General features: G+C 37.5%; 2 protein-coding genes across 2 annotated transcripts in view; both read right to left on the bottom strand.

Annotated features, from left to right (window-relative positions):
* HELLS (helicase, lymphoid specific) overlaps positions 1-2250 on the bottom strand; it is a 30070-nt gene extending 27820 nt beyond the window's left edge. Inside the window, exons 1-2 of the mRNA XM_074233332.1 lie at positions 2118-2250; positions 1750-1874 (exon numbers count right to left, since the gene is read on the bottom strand). Coding sequence (XP_074089433.1) covers positions 1750-1874; positions 2118-2148 — 156 coding nt within the window. The 5' untranslated portion in view covers positions 2149-2250. The remainder of the gene's footprint in view (positions 1-1749; positions 1875-2117) is intronic.
* Positions 2251-7734: 5484 nt separating this feature from the next.
* The window catches only part of TBC1D12 (TBC1 domain family member 12), a 133477-nt gene continuing 116877 nt past the window's right edge, over positions 7735-24334 (bottom strand). The window contains 4 exon segments of the mRNA XM_074233334.1: positions 7735-8097; positions 14381-14639; positions 23765-23874; positions 24136-24264. Of these exon segments, the coding sequence (XP_074089435.1) occupies positions 8029-8097; positions 14381-14639; positions 23765-23874; positions 24136-24264 (567 nt within the window). The 3' untranslated portion in view covers positions 7735-8028.

The raw sequence follows: 24334 nt of genomic DNA on the forward strand, positions 1-24334 counted from the left end.
AAAATCTATAGAAAGACATGTGCCATAAAGTATAGCCTTAACAAATAGTGACTCAATAAGCATAGTAAAATAATTATCACCAAATTTATATAATATTCAAAAAGCATTTTCAAGGTGGAATTACAATCATTTAGAATCAAAATGGGAAAGGTGAAAGAGTCAATCCACCCTCATTACAGTGTAACCCTGGACAATTCACTTAACCCTGTTTGACTTGTTTCCTCAAATGTAAAATGGAAATAACAGCAAAGGGCCTAGCACATAATGGCTCCTATATAAATGTTTATTCCCTTCTACAATGTATCCTATTTTAAAATTGCTGAAACAGGATTAGTATTGCATTCCATACTACTGGACAGGTAAAAAACTAGCTCTACAGCTAGAATGGATCTCAGAGACCATCTAGTCCAATTCTCTCATATTTGGGGGAAACTCAGACCCTTAAAGATGCCAAAGCCAAGGATTCAAACTCCTGTATTCTTCAATGTCTGTAAATCATAATTTATTTCCTTTCTATATTAGGAAATCATCTTAACAATGGACCACAGAGTCCTGTCAGTCAACTTTTTTTCAGGAAAGAATAAAAAAAATGTTAAAGAGAAAAAAGTAATGATTAAGCTAACTGTTTTATGTGTAGAAAACAAGATTCACACAAGAAATAGTCAACTACTGAGCTGGTAATCTTCTTATAATCTCATCAATCTAGAAGCTCTACCCATAGTTCAGAATGTAATAATACACCCAACCCTTTCAAGTAGGTGCAATGGGCTAGTGATTTTCTACAGATTTCTTAAAACTGCCTGGATACTAAAGAAGCACACAGAGGGTCCCCCAAAATAGGTTTGTATAAAACTCACCTGCCTCCTTTCCTCTTTTAGTCATATACCCTTCCTAATCAGTACTAAAGTTGTATTAATTAACCAAGAAATGTTTGCACATCACATTAAATTCACATCAGTGAATGAATCCTATCATGCTGCTACTTCAAATGCTATTAAATATTCAAAGTTCTATTTCTCTGTGGCATGAAAGCAGGCTCAAATTCTAAAAGGTTATGCTATTGGAATAAAAGCTTTAGTAGGTAAGCATTTGTAAGATATGTGGAGACAAGAAAATTTTTTGGTCACACAACTTCACGAAAAAGTCAAAGGATTGAAACCTGCATTTCTGAAGGGAGAGTCAAATACTGAAGATATTTCATTGAAGTGTATGTTTTTTTCCTTACCTGGGATCAGTCACGAATCTAGAAATTTCTGAGACCATCTAGCTTCTCTCCCTTATATTAATTTATTTCAAATTAAGAAATGATAAATAAAAACAGATGGAAGTAAATAGCAATAGCTTTGTTACAATAAAGAAGAGGAAGACAAAGATTCTAAACTTAAAAAGTGTTTTATAGTCTCAGGATAAGCTAGTTGATTTTTGCTGTTATTTTTGTAAAAGTGCTAGTAAGAAACGATTAAGATGTTCAAAGGCATCAAGCCAGCTTTTATTTCTTAGAGAAATCCATAAAATTAACAATCGAGACGTTACTTTAAATGCTTTTGAAAAAAAAAAATTCAAACGAGTTCATTTAAAAATGAACTATTTCCTGCTGTTCACAATATTTACGCTACCGACATCGAAACTCGAACTAAGTTAAGGCCACTGCCGCTGGCGCTTCAAACTACTCAAAATTTCCAAAATGTAAAGCTATAATGCAAGAGGGAGGCAAGGACTCGGGCCGTGGCTCGGCCGCCGCGGGGTTACCTTCTCCATCATTTTCCGCTCTCTCTCCAGCCCCACGGCTTCCAGCTGCTTCTCCTCTTCCAGCATGGCTGAGGTGATGACCGGGGTGTCGTCCGGCGGCTGCTCCATGTCTGCGGCCTCGGGCCCTGTCCGGGGGAGAGGAGAGGAGAGGCGGTTCGGGAGGGCCGGGGCAGGGGCCGGCTGAGCCGCCGAGCGGGGAGCGGGGAGCGGGGAGGCGGCCGCGGCCCCGCGCCCGTCAGTCCCCTCCGGCCGGGCTCCGTTTCCGCGGGAAACTCGGCGCCGGGCCGGCCCTGCCCCCAGCTTCGCCTCCCCGCGGCCGCCTGTCCGCAGCCCGCGGCTGCCCCGCCCGGCGTCGCGGGCGCACTCACCGCCGCTCTGCTGCAGGTGCTCGGCGGGCATGACGGGGGACGGGCCGAAGCGGAGAACGGGCGCCGCCGCGCTTCCCTGAAGGAGCTCCGGGGCAGGCTGCGAACACGCGCGCCAATTTTCGCCCAACCCCCCGCCAAGGCTCGCGAGGCTCGGTGCTCTCACGAGACTCTCTCGGGGAAAACGCGCGCTTTTCCTCCCGGATCCCCGCCCCCGTCCCCGCCTCCAGTCTCGCGAGGCTTCCTCGTCTTCCCGCCCCGCCTCCCTCTGAGGCGCGTTTGTCCGGACGGGAGAGACCGCGAGGAGTCGGGGAGGCCCGAAGCTCATGTGCCCGGCCAGCCACCAGCCCCGGCTGGAGGAGCCTGGCCCGCCCCGGGCCGCTAACCTATCCCTCCCGGCAACAGAGTCGGACCTGGCCGGCCGCGCTCCGGCAGGGCGGGCCGAGCCCGGGGGCGGGCTTCGCTTCTCCGCGAGCTGCGATTGGCCGCCGCCAGCCGCTGCTGGTCCTGATAGGACGCCGCGGGGGCGTGGCCTGGAGCCGCCGCCCCCCGGGGGGGTTTAAATGCCTCTGGGCACGGCTCGCCACCTCGGGGACGAGCTTCTCCTCTCTGCTTGAGATGGTCACGAGCGGGATCTCTCTGGAAATGCATTTTAAATTTGACACGCAGAATGGGCGCAAATGGGACCAAGGAGCCCAAATGGCAGGCCGGACTTGGGGGGCAGCCGCGACTGTTCGCAGGAGCAAGGAGGACGGAGCGACTGGACTGCGGGACTAGCCGGGCCACAGGCCGCCAAGATCGAGCTTGAAGCTTCTATTTGATCCTAAAGACAAAGGAGCCCCTGAAGCTGTTGGCAGATCCGCGCTTGAGCAAATCACGGCTGCAGCTGTCCAGATGAGAAAATGAGGGGGCCGGGAGAGAAATCCCTGCTAGGGCATTTTGCAATAGTCAGCTACGAACTACGAAAGCCAGAAATGGGAAGATAGCCGCATGGATGGACGCGAGATGGAAACAAAGGACAAGATTTACCAAATGATTGGCAAGGTGGAGTGGGAGAGAACTGAGAAAAATACTTCAGAGTTCTCCGCGAAGCACCCTGGTGATTACTCACAACAGGAATGGAAGTCTGGAAGAACTGGGGGGAGCGCGGGAGGGGAAGATGGGAGTCTAGTTTTGAACTTGAGACACAAGTGGATTGTCAGAAGCCTTCCTCCAGCTCCATTCAGCAGCATTAAGGGAGATGATAGAAAAATGCAGGACTGGGGTTTGCCGAGCAATGAGGTGAGACAGAACTAAATAGAACAAAGATTCCAGAGTGGAGTTTTGAATTAATCCAGGAAAAGGATGATGAAGGTATTAAGGAATCCAGTAGTTACCAGAGTGATGAGGAAGGGGAGACCTAGAAGATACAGGAGAAAGGACAAGATCTGGCAACTGAATATGTGGAGTAGGGGACGGAAACCTAAAGACAAAGTTAGTAAGCATGTCATGGATGATGAATTGAGCAGAGATCAAGATTAGACAGGGAACAGACCTAGAAGAGAGCAATGTCGAGGAGGAGAAGGTGGTAAACAGACAAAAGTTGAGCTCAACAAGATTGAGAAAAGCCTTTAGATTTGGTGTTTAAGAGATCCTTGGTCACTTTGGGGAGGGTGGTTTTCGGTTGAATGAGGTCAACAGCCAGTCTTTAGGGAAGTGTGAAAGGTGACCAATTATCCCAGAATTATCACAATTTATATTGCAGTCTACTTTGTGGACTCTCTCTAGCCTTAATATAAGTGTCATAATTGTTATTGGCCATTTGCTCCTTATGAATGTGCTATATGCGCTACATATAAATAACAAAAACTTCTCCAGATTTTATTCCATCTCTAATCAGCTTATTTTATTTTTCCCCTAATTACAAGTAAAAACAAGTTTTAACATTCATTTCTAAAATTTGAGTTCCAATTTCTCTCCCTTCTTCCCACCTACCCCCAAGTAACTTAATATAGTCCTAACCAATTTTTTTAAAGGAAACCTTTCCAGATCCCCAAAATTTCCTGTTAGTGCACTTCCGCCCCCAAACTCCCTTAACCTCATATTTAAAGGGGGACAGAGCAGATAAGTAGAGCATTAAATGAAGGTTAAGTCAAAAAACCAGGATCACAGTCCTGGTCTTGCTGTCATTTCCTACCTTTCAGAACCTGACTTTCCTTATTTTTTAAAACGGGGCAAATCCTTGCCTACTTAAGAGGATGATCCAAATAATCAAATTTAACAGCTCTGGGAAAATTTTGAAAACTACAAAGGGTTATACATAGAAATGTTATAATTAAACTTTATCTATAAGTTGTAAAATGAGAACGCAGAAAAAGGTACACAATCAATTCTTGTCTATTTTTACATTTACTATCAAGGCTGTATCAGTTTTATAACATTTATTACAAAATTGACTTCCAAATACATTGTAATTGTACAAAAGTCACTTTTAATAAAACCATGAAAGTTTCCATTTTTCTTAATGTCAACAAATGAAAAACATTTTGCAATGCAGCAGAAAATCCATTTCCTTAAGAATGGCCACAAAAAGATAAAATCAGCCTGCAGCATGTGGAAAAACTTCACCAAGTGGGGTTAATTATGGGAAGACTTTTCAGAATTAATAAAATATAGAAATGTTATTGTCATAGAAAGGTAATTTTATTTACTTTTAGGACATGCAAAACTAAAAAAAACAAACTAATAGTGTGGTATGAAAGAAACATTGTTTAAATGAATAAAGGTTTCTAATTAGCATATTAAAGCATTACCTAAGTACCTGTGGGGCCCTGCTACTTTGCAATTAAATTACATGTTAATGAATGCTTCTAAAAGCCTGGAAAAATCCATTTCTCTCAAACAGCCAAACAATGTTTTTGTTTAAACTCTCTCTTTCATGAAAACTAAAGGCAAATCATTGAATTCACATGCTGATCCAGTAAAGTCCAATCTAAAAAGCTCTATGACAGCTTTTAATAAATCCCATTAATGGTTTGATATTGAATTGAAATGTTTAATTTATGCCACACAGATACAGCTCTAAATTATCCATAAGGCAGATTAACCACCAGCAAATTTAAAATTCCAAACTGACTTCCCTATACCACAGAGTTTAGTACTGCTTTATTCCCAATTTGTTCTTTTCAGTTGATGCTTTCTTTCATGGAATGCAAATGAATTTTAATAGCAACCTTAGCAAGATAAGAAATAAGCAAATTCATTGCTACCTCCAAAAAATTACAATGCAGCCAATTTTAATGTTAATTAAAAATGTTTTGGGATCACAGTTTTGAAGTGCACATATTAGTGCAGCTATATTGAGAGTGTACTGAACTAGAAAAATCAACACCAATACATAAAATTGTTAAACTAATCTCAGAGACTTAAACATGTCAGTGACTTCTTGCTAATGCTGAATTATCTCTTCAGAGTTCAGTGCTAAACTAATCATTTAAAGGCATTTGACCAGACATATATACTCCGACTATATCTGAGATTTGCAACTTGCTCTCCATGGGAGCTGCTATGAATTCAAGAGCAGCATTTGGAGCAATAATGCCCAGCTATAAATTGGAGGGATGCTGCACAGTCCCAAAAGATAATGGGAGTAAGAAAATATTATGCTGCCAACTTTTAAAAATAGTTACACTACTTAAGTATACAAGCAAAATAATACTATATTAAACTTCACATTATTATGATGACATAGTAAAATGTTTTCCATTTAAAAGAAAATTTTAGAGTAGTTATCTTACACATTGACAATATGAACTGGGTACAGATGGCTCGTGGGCAAACACAGTATGCTACTGCAGCTGCCAATACTGCTAGTCCTTTAGGACCAAAGACCTGGGGCAATGCTAAGCAAGAAAAATTGGCAAAAAAAAATAGTTTAGTTATTATTTTCCAGCTTCAGCTTATTAATGCAGATAACCCAAAAGTAATGAAGACTCATTTCAAGTAATTACTCTGCTTACAATTTTATTTACATAGGAATTGTTATTAGTGGTCTTTAATGTATTCCTTGTATTTACATTTTTATATACAAGCTTATACTTGAAAGGTAAAGAAACTGTACAATAATAAAACAGAATTGGAAGAAATAAATTGGTTCCAACTAAAGAAATGAATACATAAAAATAAAATTTTAACTTAGACATGTAGTATTCTCAATATGGTTACTGCCAGAGATCAATGCTCCTCTACCCTCTTTTAAATACTTTCCAAGGCTAATTGAACACAACAAAGTAGGTGACTGGGCAGGAGGGAATGTCTACGATCATTCATTTCAGGGACTGGGGTAACTTCTTATTGTGATGTGATCCCCCCACCACCACCATTATTTTATGGAAAGTGTCCTTCCCCAAATATGCTCCACTGTTCCATTATAGGCATTTGAGAGGCCCTCCCAAGTCACACTGCTGGAATCAACAGTGGGATGGAAATAAATAGGCACTCATGGGCTCTATGCTCCTAAATAGGCAGTCACCACATTGACAAGGATACCAGAACTGTTAGCTTGAGAACTACATATTAACAATATAAATAATGTGCTTAATGGTGGTTATAAACCAAACTGCAACATAAAAGCATTCTTTACATAAGTAGCTGGTTATGCAGATACTGCTCTTAACATTCAAATGATTCATTTTAGTTCCAAAATTAAAATGTTGAAGTGATAAATTTGATCAAGTCTACCAGTGATTAACATAATCAATACACAATAAATATCATCAAAGTTTTGACTCATTAGAAAAAGTTAATGTTGAATTGTATTACTATTATTCATTTCCATTGATTAAAAAATTAAGTTTTTCATCATCTAGAGCACATTTTGCAAATCATTGACTTGGCTATAAATTAAGATTTCAAATGTCAAATCTATATTTACAAAATTTCATTGTTCAACAGTGGAAGGATTTTAAGTACAAAGAATGTCAAGTCTTTGCCAAGCACCATGCTACTTAAAACTGTCAGCATTACATACTAGGGTAGTTTCTTTACTGTGATTAAGCAATCACTGTAAAATCTCACAACTTTTATGGATTGACTACCAAAGCTAAAACTTCTGTCCACTAAAGTGCAAAGAAAAACTTTTCCTTCCACTAATTTTTCCCATTTCTATAGTGTTTTATGACTTCATGAATAAAATCATTTCTTAGACTAGAAATGGAAAGGCTAACATTCCTGTGTTGGTAAGAATTTCTTAAGGAATGCCTACATAATTTTTCTTTAATAATGAACATAAAACACAACAGAAAAGAAATACCTGAAACCAGTGAAATACAATCTACCACCAACATTTCCAGTTCCTGAGTTACACATATTTGCCCCAACTGATGGATGAAACTGAATGACATCAGTGACCCAAATAAGTTTAACCCAATGTTTCATAGTCAGGCACATAGACAACAAAGACATTTATTTGGTCCATAATATTTTCAACTGGTTAAACCTGGAGGTAATATCTGTACTGAAGGGTTTGGTTTAGAAAGTAGTTTGGGGTTCAGACTATTCATAACATGCCCCCTTTGACCTCCAAAAGTGCCTTTCTGGTAATTGTTAAAAAGAAAATAATCATGCCTCAAAAAGTACCAACCAAGATTATTTAAAAGTTTTATTGCATTAAATTCTTCACCTCAAATTATGGAATATGAACTAGCAAACCTTTCAAAGTTTTTCTTTGTGAAAACTGCTTTCCTCACACAATACTTTTTAAAAAATAATACTGGCAACAGGATATCCATTTATCTACTTTTGCCATTGAATGAAAATTCCAACATCTGTCCATCTCTCTTGATTCTTCTGTATTTCTCTAATGTTTTTCACATAGGAAAAAAAGTTTTTATTAAATTGCTTTCTACATGTCAATTAGTCTTTTAATTTTTGAAGATTAGCTTTTCAGTGCTGGACTATGGTTCTTGTCCCCTTCTTTAATATCCTTCATTACAGATGCAAACACCTGAAAATGATGTGAAATAAAGATTAACTCAAACATTCTCTCTAGGAATTCCTCTCTCTGGAAATGCATTTTAAATTGATTTTCAATAGTAACAGGCTACTAGCTATTAACTTAAAATTAGCTTAGAATCATCAACACAGTTTCTTCCCCATTGCACCCCAAAAAACTTTTGCATCTCTTACATTCTCTTTGCTTAGGTCAAATTTTAGATTTATGGTCATCAACCTGGCAGAAATCCACTAAATTACCATTTATTGAAGTAGTATGGAAGGGAAGAAAAAGCACTAGGCTTGGAGACAAGGTTTCAAATCTAGTTCAAATCCCTTCACCTGTCATACTTGTTTCCTTATCTGTAAAAATGAAGATAATCCTACCTTAGAGCATTACTATGAGGAAAGCAATTGGTAAGCCTTAGTGTTCCATATAAACATTAATTATTCCTCCTCTGAAGCTTCTAGATTCCATTTCTATAGATTGCTTATCAGACTAATATACATGAATTTACAAAATATAAAAGGTATCTGCAAAGTCTGTTTTACTTTTGTACCACACATACCACAAATGCTAGATGATGGTAAGAAAGTTAAGAATCTTGCATTTGCCATTAACCATGTCAAAATCTCATTTTCCTCATTAAAATACTAACTCATAGCAGACTTGTATGAGAACATGTCTCATTTTGCAAATTTTAAAGAATCATATAAATATCAATCATTTTGAGGAAGAAATGTGTAGTGGAAGGAGTAAATATAACAAAGGTAGAAACATAACATTACCACAGCCTAATAGAACTTCTGGACACTAGAGAGATCACAACTCTGGAGAAGTAACATCATATGGTTGTGACAAAGGACTTAAGATATTCAGGAGTCTGCTGAAGCTCTGTGACAAAAGCAGGGTACCTAATAATTTCTCAACCTACCTTAATTTCTTTCTTTGAAGTTATGGAGGAACCAAGGATCTGATTGTCACAAACAGAATGAAAATGAGGAAAATTTTGTAGGTGGAGGAACTAACTAGTATTTATAATAGTGGTGGCAGAAGTGTGGTTTAATACAACACATACCCTAAATTTAAGGATAGCAGACTTCAAATGAACCAGAGAAAGGGTAGAAAGAATCCCATGCACTATCATTCTATAGGTAAATCAACACAGGACAGATACAAATCTCTCAAAAGTGAAATTCTGAAGACACAAATAGAAATAATTCTAATGCAGAGAAAATATTAAAGTTTACTACAGAGAACAATATAGATAAAAAGGAAACTCATCAACTAATCTAGATATTTAAAAGAAAAGAACAAAAGACAGAAGGACAGGTAACAAAATGAATTCACAAAGTTCCCCTCATTTCTACTCCCTGAACAATCACATCTAGAACAGAACTTTTCCTTGATTCCTTTACCTTTTGAAAGAAGAAAGTATGAGTTCATATTCATGAGATGTTCCTCTAAGAATAGTATCAGGATTATTAAAGCTCAGTATCAGACACAGTTGTCAGGAGCTAAGGACAATGCAAAGAATGTTTTGTTCTTAGCCATAATGAGGAAAGAAGTTTGAAGGAAGGGACAGGACTGCTATTCAGGGTGAACAAGACAATGAAGTCATGCCCAACTCTTTATGACCCCATTTGGGATTTTCTTGGTAGATACTAGAGTGATTTGCCATTTCCTTCTCCAGCTCATTTTACAGATGAGGAAACTGAGGCAAACAAGTGATTTGCCCAGGGTCACACAGCTAGTAAGTGTCTGAGGTTGGATTTGAACTCAAGTCTTCCTGATTCCAAGTCCAGTGTTTTACCCACAACTCCACCTACTTACCCTGTCCCCCTTTTTTTTCCTCTATGAAGGTTTTTAAAGAGTGGAAATATGGCAAAGGAAGCTAATACTCAAAATAAATAAACTGATATTAAGAGAAGAGGCATCTTAGCTTTTGTTGAGGAATTTAAGTCATCTGATCCAAATGAACTATCTACAAATAAAGAAAAAAAAGGCAAATAAATTGCTGAGTCATTATCAATTGTCTCTGAGAGATCAATGGATATATAAGATCTGTTACAGAATTGGAGAAGATATGTTTCTTCTGATTTTCAAAAAAAATGAAGAGAATGCAGTCTGCAAGTTAAACTAGATTTCAATTTCAAGAAAAAATTCTTTAATGTATGAAAAGAATCACTTAAAACAGCAAAAAGTGAGACCAAAAAGACAGCATTTATTAAGCGCCTGCTATGTGCCAGGACCTGACTACATGCATGACCAGATGATAGATTTCTTCCTGAGGATGACCTCTACTAGTTCCCTGGACCCTGTCTCCCCTCCCTCCAGTAATTCATCCATTTCAATGATATTGCCCTCTCCATCATATTCAATTAACCCTACACACTGGTTTTTCCTCTGTTGTCCAAAAAGCTGACAAGGTCTCCTCATTCTTTAATGAAAAACCACAACACTCCCACCTTTACTTGATCCTGTGATTTTCCTCAAGCTCTTGTCCTGCATTCCTCTCCTTTCACACTTATACCAGTTGCCTCCCTTTCTTCTCCATTCCTCTCTCAATCCCTCAAAATCTAGATTTCAACCTTAATAGGATACCAATAATCTCAACTCCCAAAATTCAATTGCTTCTTCTCAATCTTCATCTTTGCAGCTTTTGACACTGTTTACCATTCCCTCCTCCAACCAATTTTTTGCTTCTCCCATTGCTCTCCTGATTCCCCTTCTCCCTGACTGTTCTTCAGTCTTATCTTCTGGATAATCATCCACATCTTCTCCCTAAAGCTTATTCTGAGCCTTTCTGGAGTCAGCCAAGTAGGTGCCCGGCATTTTTTTCACTGCACACTAGGGATACAAGGCAAGGTAAAAGCCAGCATCTAGGCTCCAGGAGTTCCCAGGTTTAATCAAAGAGGAGACAATATTTAAACAACTATGTACAAACAAGATCTAGATCGGAAAACTGAAGATGATCCTCAGAGAACAGGCACAGGCTGTGAAGGAGATCAGGAGAGGCTTTCTGCAGGAAGCCGGGAGGAGAGCTGAGGAAGAAGGGCTCCAGGCCTGGTGAATAGCCAGGGAAACCAGGGAGACTCTAGCACATGAAGAGGCCAGTGTCACTGGACTGCAGAGCATAAAAGGAGAACCTGGTGGGCAGGAGCTAGGAGATCAAGGAGGGCTTTGAATGCCAAAGAAAGGATTTTATATTTAAACCTGAAAGCACAATGAAATGGGGAGTAACAGAGTCAAACCAAGTTTGATAGCTGAGTGGAGGACTAGAGAAGGAAGAGATCTGAGCAGGGGGACCAAGAAGCAGGGCACTGAAATAGTGCAGGAACCTGTGCGGAGTAGTGTCAGGGGGAAAAAGGGGGCAGACAAGAGAGAGGTCAGGAGGCAGAAAAGACAGGACCTGGCAACTGACGGAATAGAGGCTAATGAGAGGGAGGAGTGAAGGATTCTCCTCAGCAACCAGAAGCTCAGTGGTAGACATGATTCTGTAGACATGATTCGCTCATCTGTACATTCAACCCTCCCTAGTCTCTCCTGACTTCCAAGCCAGCAGAACAAAGTGCCCACTGCACATCTCCCAGTGGACAGCCCAAGGGTATTACAAGCTCAACATGACTAAAGTAGAACCCATCAGCTCTCTCCCAAAACTATCCCTCATCCAAACTTCTCTATTTTTGTAGAGGTCACCATTATCCTTCTAGTCAACTAGACTTCACAACCATAGTCTTCCTGGCCCTCACTCAGCTGCCATGTCTTATTCTAATGCAACCTCCACAAGACTGGTCCTGATCATGCTCTTTCACCTCCAGCCACCACTCTTATTCAGGCCCTTTGTACCTTTCTTTATCACAACTTTAGCACTTCTATCTGCATTATTAAAGTCACAGAAGGCATACTTCTCAGATTGCAAGTGACACAGAAATGTGAAAGATAGCTAACAAAATGTCAGCATAAAGATTCGGAAAGATTTTGACAGGCTAAACTAGAGGGTTATAACTAATAAAATTTTAAGTGATAAATGCAGTATTCTTTTTGAGTTCAAAAAACTTCAAAATTACAAGTTGGGGAAGGTATGGTTTTATAACTATCTGAAAAAATCTGACAATTTTAGTGAAATACAAAATTGATATGAGTCAGCAATGTGATGTGGCAATCAAAAACTTTAAATGCAATTTTGTGATACATGAGGAGAGGCATACAGAAATAAGGAGGTAATAGTCTTTACTATATTCTGTTCTGGTCAGAGTATTATCTTTAGCTCTAGACACCACAATTTAGGAAATTGTTAAGCTAGAGATGGTTCAGGAAATGTCACAAGTTTGTGTCATATAAATATTACTTGAAAGAATGGGAGACATTTAGTTAAGAAAAGACCAGAAAAGGGAAAGTTGGATTTGAAAAGTGGTAATATGGAAAAGGTAGTATGCTTATTCTGCACATACCTAGAAAACAGAAGTAGAAATAAAGGGTAGAAATTTTAAAGATGCAAATTGGGGTTTGACTGCCTCGAGAAGAAGAGTTGACATTCACAAGCAAAAGCTCAATGATCAGTTTTGGGACCAGTACACAGAGGGTATTTCTGTTTGGATACTGGTTGGATTTAACATCCAACCAGTCAGTCAGGAAACACTTAATAAGTGCCTTCTCTATTGTGACGGGCACTGTGCTAACCACTAGGGATAAAGAAAAAAGGGGGCAAAAGACAGTTCTCGTTCTCAAGAAGCTTTCAATCTAATGGGGGCTACAACTAGAACATCAATAGATACAAACAGGCTTATGGACAGAACAAATAGGAAACCATCCTTAGAGGGACTAGGAAAGGTTCTTAAGAGAAGACAGAATCTTGGCTGGGACTTGAAAGAAACTAAGGAAGCCGAGAGGCAAAGATGAGAAGAGAGAGTCAGAGGAAGTGCTGGAGCCAAGGGAGGGGAGTGTCCAGGTTCTCATGACTCACATCAATTTGGAGATGATTCTGGCTTTTCAAATGTTTTGTAAGTAACAGAACACAAAATCTATCAAAGGTCACAAGCAAAAGCAGGACCAACTATCTTTGCAATACAAGGACCATGAAGGTCATCACTAGAAGGTTGATCTCTAGGAGGAAGTAATGGAAACTTATGAAATACAGAAGAGTCATGATATGTGTAGGAGGGAGCAGGTATAGAAATGAAATTAGAGATTTTTCAAAGTCCTACATATTTCGCAACTAATACTAAATTATATTTTTATTGTTACATCCCTTCTACTATTATCTTTTATTATTTAATGTACTCCCTAACAAGTTTATATGCTTTTTTTAGTTTTTGCATGGCAATGGGGTTAAGTGACTTGCTCAAGGCCACACAGCTGGGTAATTTATTAAGTGTCTGAGGCCGGATTTGAACTCCTAACTCCAGGGCCAGTGCTCTATCCACTGCGCCACCTAGCCACCCCCAAGTTTATATGCTTTTTAAATGCAGGGATTGTTATATTCTTTTTCTTGTCCCTGTGGTATATAGAATAAAAGTATTCTTTATTTTTAAAAAAGATTCTCCTGACTCCTGGGCCGGTGCTCTATCCTCTGAACCACCTAACTGCCCCTTCCTTACACAAAGTATTCTTAAGAAATACACTATAGGGGTGGCTAGGTGGCACAGTGGATAGAGCACTGGCCCTGGAGTCAGGAGTACCTGAGTTCAAATTCGGCCTCAAGACACTTAATAATTACCTAGCTGTGTGGCCTTGGGCAAGCCACTTAACCCCATTGCTTTGCCCAAAAAAGAAAAAAAAACTTAAGAAAAAAAAGAAATACACTATGGATATATGTATATTATGCTTTTTTTCTAATTTTTTTTGTAAGGCAATGGGGTTAAGTGACTTGCTCAAGGTCACACAGCTAGGTAATTATTAAGTATCTAAGGCCGGATTTGAACTCAGGTACTCCTGACTGCAGGGCCAGTGCTCTATCCACTGCACCATCTAGCTGCCCTTATTATTTTTTTTATGAAATATCATAGAAATAACAAGGGTTATTCCCCTAATAACTATATAAATGTTGTGAGATATAATTTGCTTATATTCATAAAATGATGTAGAAAAAAGGTTTAGGATTCCAAGGGTAAAAGAATGCTTATTTCATTCTATTGCATTTATAGAAGACCATAAACTAAGCCATTCTCAAATACATAAAAATGACTGCAAACTTTTTCAGCATTGACATTTCAGAAATTTGTAACTCTCATTGGTCTGGCATCAAAAGATTGATTTAATATCTCTAATTAGAGTTGGGAAAAAAAGAATTTACCTGTGTCCATTTTTTGGTGCTATTCTGCATCTGAATAGCTGCTATACAGCTAAAAAGCTTTTCTGATGTGATGTCCTCTGGCAGTTTGGTTAAAAACTGTGCTATATGAATAAAGTCCATTTGCAGAAGTATATCTTCATATAATCGAAGGATTCCTAATCCTGTTCTAAATAAAAATTCTTCTCCATCTCTACAAAAGACGTCCCAAACTCGACAGGCCAGATCAAGTGGAAGTGACTTGCTATACAGCGTGAAGATCCTAGATTGGCAGAAAACAATTAACTTTCTATTAGATTATGATTTATAAAATCTCTTCAGCAACATGTTTCATTGGCAGTCTCCAACACAACCACCTGTGTGAAAACAATCAATACAAATTTCTATGATGTTCCCTTGGATAGCAATCCACAAACACATACCTTATGATGAATTTTATCTTAATTCTGAAACTATACTATTTTCTTGAAATAGTTTATAATAATTAATAAAATAAAGCTCTATAATTTTTTAATTAGTTTTGTAGATTTAACAATCTACTACCAAAGGGGAAAAAAATCCTTAAGGTTATCAATCCAAGAACATGCATATCTTTAGTAAGACCTTGTATATGACATCTCTAAATACATTTTATACTTGATACATTATCAACCAATGAATAAATGATTACATTTGAAGTCAATTCCATACAACTATATATATATATATATATATATATATATATATATATATATATATATATATACACATACACACACTCAAAACAACCCCACACACACACACACACAGTATTACAGGTAGTAGTAAAAGAACACATTAAATGGTAAGCATCTTTTTTAAATTAATTTTTTTAATTAAATTTTATTTTCAAATAAAAATCAATCTTCTCTCCTTCCCATTTTCTTTTTTACCACTCCCCCTCTCCCACCCACTTGAAGTACAAAATTTGTTAAAACAATTTTTTATTGGCTATGTCTTTAAAAACTATGTATCAATCTTAGTTCTGAGTGCATCACTTCTCTGACAAGAGGTAGGCAGTGTGTTTCAATATGAATACTGGGGGAATAGTAATTGAACAATGTGTTGATCAGAGTTCCCAAATTTACTTTTCTTTATATTTTCTTTTAATCAGTCAAGCTGTTTCTCTCTTTTTCCCCTCCTTCCCTCCTCAACCCCCCCTCCCTCCCATGAGAACTTAAGAAAAACAAAACTATTACATACATGAATAAGTCCAGCAAGACAAACTTCTACATTGGCTTTGTTCTAAAAATTGTGTCTCATTCTACATTCTGGGTAGAGAAGATTGATGGCCTGCTTCTTTTATTAGTCCTATGAAATCCTGGTTGATTATTACACTTTAGAGAGTTTAGCAAAATAGTATTCTATCTCATTTATATAGCATGATTTGTTCATCCATTCCCCAATCTATGGGCACTCCCCTCAGAGTCCCATTCTTTGCCACCTCAAAAAACTATTTTTGTACATTCTTTATTTTGCTTAGGACTAATCCCTTAACCTACTCATCTCCCTTTCTTTTTCCCACCTAAATCCCTGTGGAATGAAATGTGTTTCTGCATCCAACTGTGTGACTGTAGTCTTTCTTCTTTTGACCAGTTCAGATAAGAGTGAGACTCAAGTATCTGCTACTTCATGTATACTTGATTCCTTTGTACAGATGTCTACTTGTGCACACTCATCATACCACTCTTTTGACTGCCCCCACAGTATATTTCTCTTTGCTTCTTTTTCCATTTTTTCCTTAAAATCATCAAGACATAACACTCCCAGGTCTTATCTAACTGAACTCCCATGAACTCAGATGAGAGATTTCAGAGGGGACAATATCATCTTCCTATATCTGAATGTAAGCAGTTTATCCTTGTTTTACTCCTTGTTCATTCATGTTCATTCCAGGGTTTGTACTTCAAAATTTTCCCACAACTCTGGTCTTTTCATTAGGAAAGTAAAAGTCTATTTCAATTACAAATCCATTTTTCTTCCTTTTAGCATTATGCTCCGTTTTACTGGTTAAGTTATTTCTGGTTCTAAGTCCATCTCCTTTGTGTTCTGGAACATCATATTCCGGCTGTCAGCTACTTATAGTGGTGGCTGCTAAATTGTGATCCTGACTGGAGTTCTTTGATATATGAACTCATTCTTTTTAGCTCACTGCAGTATTTTTTCTTTTACTTGAAATATCTGGATTTTGGCTATAATGTTTTTCATTGTGGGATTTCCTTAAAGAGCTGACTAATGGATTCTTTCTACCTCTACCTTGACATCCAAAACATTCAGACAGTTTTTTTTTTTTTAATTTTTGGTAAGGCAATGGGGTTTAAATGACTTGCCCAGACCAAGGTCACAAAACTAGTAAATATTAAGTGTCTGAGGCCAGTCTTGAATTCAGGGCCTTCTGTTGCCAGGGTTGGTATTCTATTCACTATGCCATAGTTGCCTTAAGCAGTTTCTTTTAAGATTCCTATGATAACTAGGTTTTTTTGGTTATGGTGTTTAGATAGTTCCTTGATTTCTAAATTCTCTCTTTGATCTCTTTTGAGATCAATTGTTTTTACTGTGAGATACTTTACATTTTCTTCTATTTGACTATTAATTTCTTGTGGCCTCATGAAGTTATTAGTATCTATTTGCTCCATTCAAATTTTCAATGTGTTTGTTGCTTGGACAAGGTTTTATGCCTCTTGTACCAAACTTTTAATTCCCTTTTGAATTCTTCCACAGGTCTCATTTCTTTTCAAAATTTTTCCTCAAGCAATCTCATTCTAACTGAGTTTATGTCCAAGCTGTCTTTTTCTCCAAGACAATACTTGTGATACTTTAGAGCCATTCTCTTCTGTATTTGTCTTGAGTGTCCCTGTCACCAAAACAGCTCATTATGGTAGAGTTCTTTTTTATGTTTGCTCATACTTGTTAGGTCTGAGCTCTGCTACACTTCCAGGGGCAGTTTTATTGCTGCTTTCTTGAGTATTATGGGTTATTATTCCAGGAGCTTAGGAATAGGCTGGGAATCCACATGCTTTCAATCCTCCCAAAATGGTCTGATCTAGTGCAAAATCTGACTGCTGCCATCCTGGTCAGAGCATTGTAATTTCCTGATCAGTATTTAGATCTGAGAAAGAATAGATTGATGCTAGACTCTGCCTCTAACAGACAGCTGGAAAGCTCTGTTAGCTCAATGAACACAACAAATAAATTAATTAAAAAAAAAAAAAGCTCTGTCAGCTCAGAGCAGCAGAATTGAAGACTCCCCTTTGACCTGCAATTCCCACTCTAAATTATTCTTCTGCAGGCTGGAGTAGACCTTGGGAATGAAACCCAAACTGAAGTCTGAGCTACAACACTGCTGCTGGTTTCTGAACACCCCTCCTTTCTCATACATTGCCCAGGGTCTCCCTAAATAGACTGCAAGCACAGGTCCTCTTTTCACTCCACCCTGGATCTGCTATGTGTATATGTACATATATGCTGTCTATGCACATATATGCTGTCTATGTGTGTGTGTGTGTGTGTCACTCACAATTGGAATCACAAATGGATATATTTGCAGGATTTGGTTTTTTTCCATGGTCAAATATACTTTATACAGTCTTTTTTCTCAAGTGATCAAGTGAAAAGTCACAAGTATGCAAACATTAGATATGTTAATCTTTACAGATTTCACAATGTGGGATTTTCCTTGAGTCAATCAGCTCCTACTTAGTTACCATGCACCAGTACTATGCTAAAAAAGAGCTAGATACAAAGAAAGTTAAGACAATCCTTCCTCTTTCAAGAACACAAAATAATACAGTGGAAAAGTGTTAGCCCTAGAATCAGGATGACCTGAGTTCAAAACCGGCCTCAAAGACTTACTAGTCCTGTGACCCTAAGCAAATCACATCACCCTGTTTGCTTCAGTTTCCACATCTGTAAAATGAGCTGGAAAAGGAAATGGAAAACTATTCCAGTATCTTTGCCAAGAAAACCCCAAGTGGAGTCATGAAGTGTTGGACTCAACTAAATAACTAAATAACAAAAATAGCATTCTTCAAGGAGCTTACAAACTTAAAGGAGGTTGAGTGGGAAATTACTCAGAAAGAAGCTATAAGGAGAAGCCTGAAGGATTGAGATATCAGATGGACATGAGATTTTTTTAGTATCTATGCTAGAAAACAAGAGGAAAGCCCTTAAAATATTGGACAAATCCAGATAAAAATATACGAGACAGGAGTCATTTAAGGTAAAAGGTTTTGAGAAATTACTAAGATCATGGCTTTTGTGTCAAATATAAATTTCCTTAGTAAATAGTGAATCTGCTTATTTATTTATTTATTTGTTTGTTTGTTTGTTTGTTTATTATTCATTTCCTATTTTGGGTTGCCTCAATTATATTCTAAACATTTTCATCTTAATTCTTTCTTTCATCTAATTTGGCAATGATTTTGAGGTTTCCTCTGAAACTGAAGGCCCAACTCTATATAGTTTATTCTCAAGTAATTCTGAATTACAGTTGGTGGCCATATACATTGAGAAGACAGATCTGATAAGAAGCAAAACAAATGGACTAGGTAACTGATCGGATGCTGAAAGAAAAGGAGATAGAAGAAGTAAAGATTATTCTAAGATTGAAAGCCTGAATAGAGAGTTCATAGGTTAGAGAAGATGCCATTGGGTCCTACTTTCACTTCCAAACAAGACAATGTAGAACAAAAGACCTCAATTACTTCCTAAAGACACAGATAATAAAGGGAAGAGCTGGAATTCAAGGACAGGTTTTCAATCTTTACCATAATTCCATAAAAAGAAATTGTGAAGGTTCAAAGAGGGACAAGGTGAGTTCAGTTTTTGACATGCTCGTTCTTGGGTGCTAAACATAAATCCATGGAGAGATTCTGAAATGAACACATTTTAGATTTTTCATAAGCAACTTATTGTCAAATGTTGTATAGATAATAACTTACTACTCAAAACACTGCTTATTCTACCTCAGACTGCTTCAAGGATCACGGAGTCCCCTCTGTACCATGACTCCTTGGCTCTCTATTTCTGTGTGACTCAAAGGTACTAATGATCTCTTAATGGAAAAGTGTAAAACTGGCTTTTCTTCTTGTCCTTTGACCCAATTTTTCTTTATCACCCCTTCTCTGTACTGCTCTCTCTTGGTTATCCTTTCCTTTGCTGCATCTTTATCAGGTCATGCCTATTAACTGTGGATCTTCCCCTCTTACTCTAAACTAGTTCACTTGGTGATCTCAAGAGTCTCCATGGATTCAATTATCATCTCTGTACAAATGATTCTCAGATTTATTTGTCAAACCCTATCCTTTCTTGCAAACTCCAGTCTTGAATTTCCAACTTCCTTTTTCATATTTCAAATATGATGGATATCCCATAGGTAGCGTAAACTCAAGCCCAAACCTGAACTCATTACCTATTCCCAAACCCCCCAATAAATCTATCACAGAAGAGAGCACCACCATCATCTGAAGCACCAAGACTCACAACCTAGATATCATCCTCAATTCTTTATTCTCTCACTCCCCATATTCAATCTTTTGCCAAGGTCTGTCAAATCTACAATCTGGTAAATGTCCCCTTTTTATCTTTGACCCTGCTACATCACCCTTGGACAACTCCAATAACTTAATTTCCTCCCTGCTCTAGTCTGTCCTCATCCTTTCAAATAGATTCACAGGGCATAAACATTTTCATCTTCCAGTTCAAATATAAAACCCTCCATAATCTAGCCCTTCCACGGACCCCCCTCCCTCAGTATTTCTACCTTCCTTCCCTTCTGTGGCCTCTGCCCTCCAGTGACACTGGCCTCCTTGATTGCTCCCTGCACAGAACATTCCCTATCCCAATTCCATGCATATTTCTTGGCTGTACTCCATACCTGGAATGTACTTGACTTCTCTCAAGGTTCCAGTTGAAGTCTTTTCTAATCGCCCTTAATGCAGGTACCTTCCTACAAAGATGAACTGCAATTTATTTTATCTATATCTTGCTTGCATGTAGTTGTTTGTATGTTGTTTTCTTGATCAGAATGTGAACTCTAAGCAAACATAGGAATTGGGGTTTTTAAGAGATTTTCCTTTTGGTCCTTCTTTGAAATCCCAATATTATGATACCTGGGATTCAGTAAATGTTTAATAAATGCTTTTTGATTTGACTTGACTTTAGATATATAATGCTCTTTAAAAATGTTCTCAAGTATGTCCACCTAAAAAATGTAGACCAATTTTTTTCTCCCATGTAACTGTTACAGCCTGATTTGGTCATCCTAGATTAAATATCAATCCTTTACTCTTATCCCACCAATAATGCTCAGGCCTTACCTGAAAGAATTTGAAATAATTGAAAATGGAGAAAATATATTAAAAATTAACATAATTAAGCTTTATATATAAGCTTATATATCATATAATTAAACCATCTACTTTAGATTTTTTCTATATTTTTTTCTCAATTACATATAAATAAGTACCAAATTCTTTCCCTTGTTCCACCCCCTCTTGAGAAGCAATTTGATATAGATTATATAGGTCACATCATCCAAAACATTTCCATATTAGCCTTTCTGCAAAAGAAAATGCAGATCAAAAAATTAAAACCCCCAAGGATGATAAAAGTAAAAAAAGTGTGCTTCAATCATTTAGACTCAATCAGTTCCTTCTCTAGAGATGGATAGCATTTTTTCATCATAAATGTTCTGGAATTGTTTCGAATCATTGTAATAATAGCTTAGTCATTTACAACTGATCATCATACAACATTGCTGTGCCTTTATACAATAATCACCTGGTTCTTCCCACTTTATTTTGCATTGGTTCACTAGGTCTTCCCATGTTTTTCTGAAAACATCCTGCTTGCCATTTCTTAGAGCACAATAGTATTCTATCCAATCGTATATCACAACTTATTCAAATCACTCCCTAAATGATGAGCAGCCACTCAAATCTCCAATTCTTTGTCATGACAAAAAGAGCTGCTATGAATATTTTGGATTTCTTTGGACTACAGACCTAGTGGTGGTATTGCTGGATCAAAGAGCACATACAATTTTCTTTATTTTTTTTTTTTTAGGATTTTTCAAGGCAAATGGGGTTAAGTGGCTTGCCCAAGGCCACACAGCTAGATAATTATTAAATGTCTGAGGCCGCATTTGAACTCAGGTCCTCCTGACTTCAGGGTCGGTGCTCTATCCACTGCACCACCTAGCCACCCCAAGCACATACAATTTTATAGTCCTTTGGGCATAATTTCAAATTGTACTCCAGAATTATTCATCAGTTCACAACTTCAACCATTTTTCCACATCCCCCTAATATTTTTCATTTTTTCTTTTCTATCTTATTTGTCAATCTAACAGGTATGAGGTGGTACCTCAGAGTTCTTTTGATAATTTTCATTTCTCTAATCAAGAATGATTCAGAACATTTTTTCATATAACTATCAATAGTTTTGATTTCCTTAACTGAAAATTGCCTCTTCAATGTGGCCTTTGGCATTTATTAATTGAGAAATGACTCTTATCTTTGACTCAGTTCTCTATATAGCTGAGAAATTTTCTAGAAATTTTTCTACCTAGTTTTCTGCTATCTTATACTCTTGAGTGTACCAGTTTTGTTTCTTCAAAAACTTTTAAAACTGATATAATCGGAGCAGCTAAGTGGTGCAGTGGATAGAGCACCAGCCCTGGAGTCAGGAGGACCTGAGTTCAAATCCGGCCTCAGACATTTAATAATTATCTAGCTGTGTGCCCTTGGGCAAGTCACTTAACCCCATTGCCTTGCCAAAAAGGAAAAAAAAAAAGAAAGAAAAAAAAACTGATATAATCAAACTAACCTATTTCATATCCCCTAAGATTATCTTTTGTTTGAGTCATAAATTCTTCCCTTATCCATAGCTATGACAAGTAAACTTGTTTGAATAATTTGCTTCTGATTTCACCTTTTGTGCCTAAAACCATGTACCCATTTTGACCTTATCTTGGCACAGGGTGTGAGATGGTCTACCAAACCTGCTTTCCAGTTTTAAATAGAGTTCCTGCTCCAAAACCTTGGACTATGGGGTTTGTCAAACACTAAATTACTATGGTCATTTACTATACTATATGATGTACTTAACCTATTCCATGATCCACTACTTGTAGTCAGTAACAAATTGCTATTACCTCATTATAATATAATTTGAGATCTGGTACTGCTAAATAACTACCTTCCTTCACATTTTTCCCTTTGATATTCTTCCAGATGAATTTTGCCATTTTTTCGTAGCACTATATAAAATAATTTTTTGGTTGTCTGACTGATATGGCACTAAATAAGTGAATTAATTTATCATGCAAGCTTACTATGAGCATTTAATGAGCAATTAATATTTCTCCAAGTGTTTAGATCTGACTTTATTTGTGTGAAAACGTTCTTTTATTATGTTCATAGTTTGTCTTGGTAGGTAGTGTATTTTTTACTGTCTGCAATAATTTTAAATAGAATTTCTTTTTATTTCTTGCTGCTAGACTTAGTTGGTAAAATATATAGAAATATATGGAAATGCTGATGATTTACTTATTTTAAATACAACAATTTTGCTGAAGTTATTATTTCAACTAGGTTTTGAACTGATTTCCTAGGATTCTCCAAGTATACCATTAAATCATCTGCAAAGAGTATACTTCATTGTATATAAATACATTAAATTTCCCCTGTAGGATAATATGTTGTAATATAATGTCCAGAAAACTATCTAGGATTATTGGAAAATTTACATTTTCACTTCTACCTCAATGACTCATCATGGAATCAGGTTATGCTTTTACAGCAGTACAACTGCCGCTGCTGCTGCTGCTGCTGCTGCTGCTGCTGCTGCCGCTGCCACCACTACCACTACCACAACTACTGTTCTTTGTATATTTTTATATACATTTAGCAAATGGATGGATTAATGGGGGGGGGGGGAGAGCTAGGTGGTGCAGCAGATAGAGCACCAGTCCTGGAGTCAGGAGAACCTGAGTTCAAATTCTGCCTTAGACACTGCAGCTGTATGATCTTGGGCAAATCATTTAACCCCATTGCCTTAAATAAAAATAAAATTAAAAAAAAAAAAGATGGATTAAGAGTACAGATAAAGTTTCCTCTTTGATGCAATAAAAAACAATGGGGGAAAAAAGGGAAAATTTTAAAGGAAAACACGGGTTTAATAGTCATTTTACTGTGTTCAAAACAAGTACCAGTGGATTCCTCTATAACAAAGGAACTCCTTTAAAAGGAGAGAATAATCTGTGTTCACACAAAATACAATTTTCTAAGATCCATCCATTTCCACAGGATGCTATTTAAAATTACATGTTTTAACTTTAGTTATAATGAACGATGCTCTATTACTTACCAGTCTATCAAGTATATATCAGGAGTAAGACTGTAAGACTTGAAGTGAAGAAATAGTTTGGAGAGATTTTCTTCAAAGAATACTTCAAATGTTGCAAAATATTTCAACATCTACAAATAAAAATATTATCATATGCCATACCTTAAAAACCAAGGGAAATTCTGATAATCAAAGGAATATCATATTGCTTCATTATCACTTCTCCCAACCTTCCCTCCTATCACTCATCTTTGCTTACAACTGAATCATGAGATTGCAGAATAATCATTCTAGACTTCCTATATTTACTTTTCACTGTAAAAAGAATGTAACTTTTAGAACATATTCAAAGTCAAAATGAAAACTGTTCTATCTCTGTTGAATGTCCTTACCATGCTATGATCTACTCGGAAAAAGGCCAGCTGGCATGGCTTATTCAAGAGGTTTGCAAAGGCAATGAAAGCATCTGCCTCTTCCAAGTTGAGAATGAGTACTGCAGCAATGAAGGACATCCCTTGGACCTTCAACAAGAAAAGGAGCTAATAAATTTTTTGTATGACTAAATCGAATTACAAAGTAGTTCTGTGATAT

Source organism: Macrotis lagotis, chromosome 4, assembly GCF_037893015.1.
Source record: "Macrotis lagotis isolate mMagLag1 chromosome 4, bilby.v1.9.chrom.fasta, whole genome shotgun sequence".
NCBI classification, from domain to species: domain Eukaryota; kingdom Metazoa; phylum Chordata; class Mammalia; order Peramelemorphia; family Peramelidae; genus Macrotis; species Macrotis lagotis.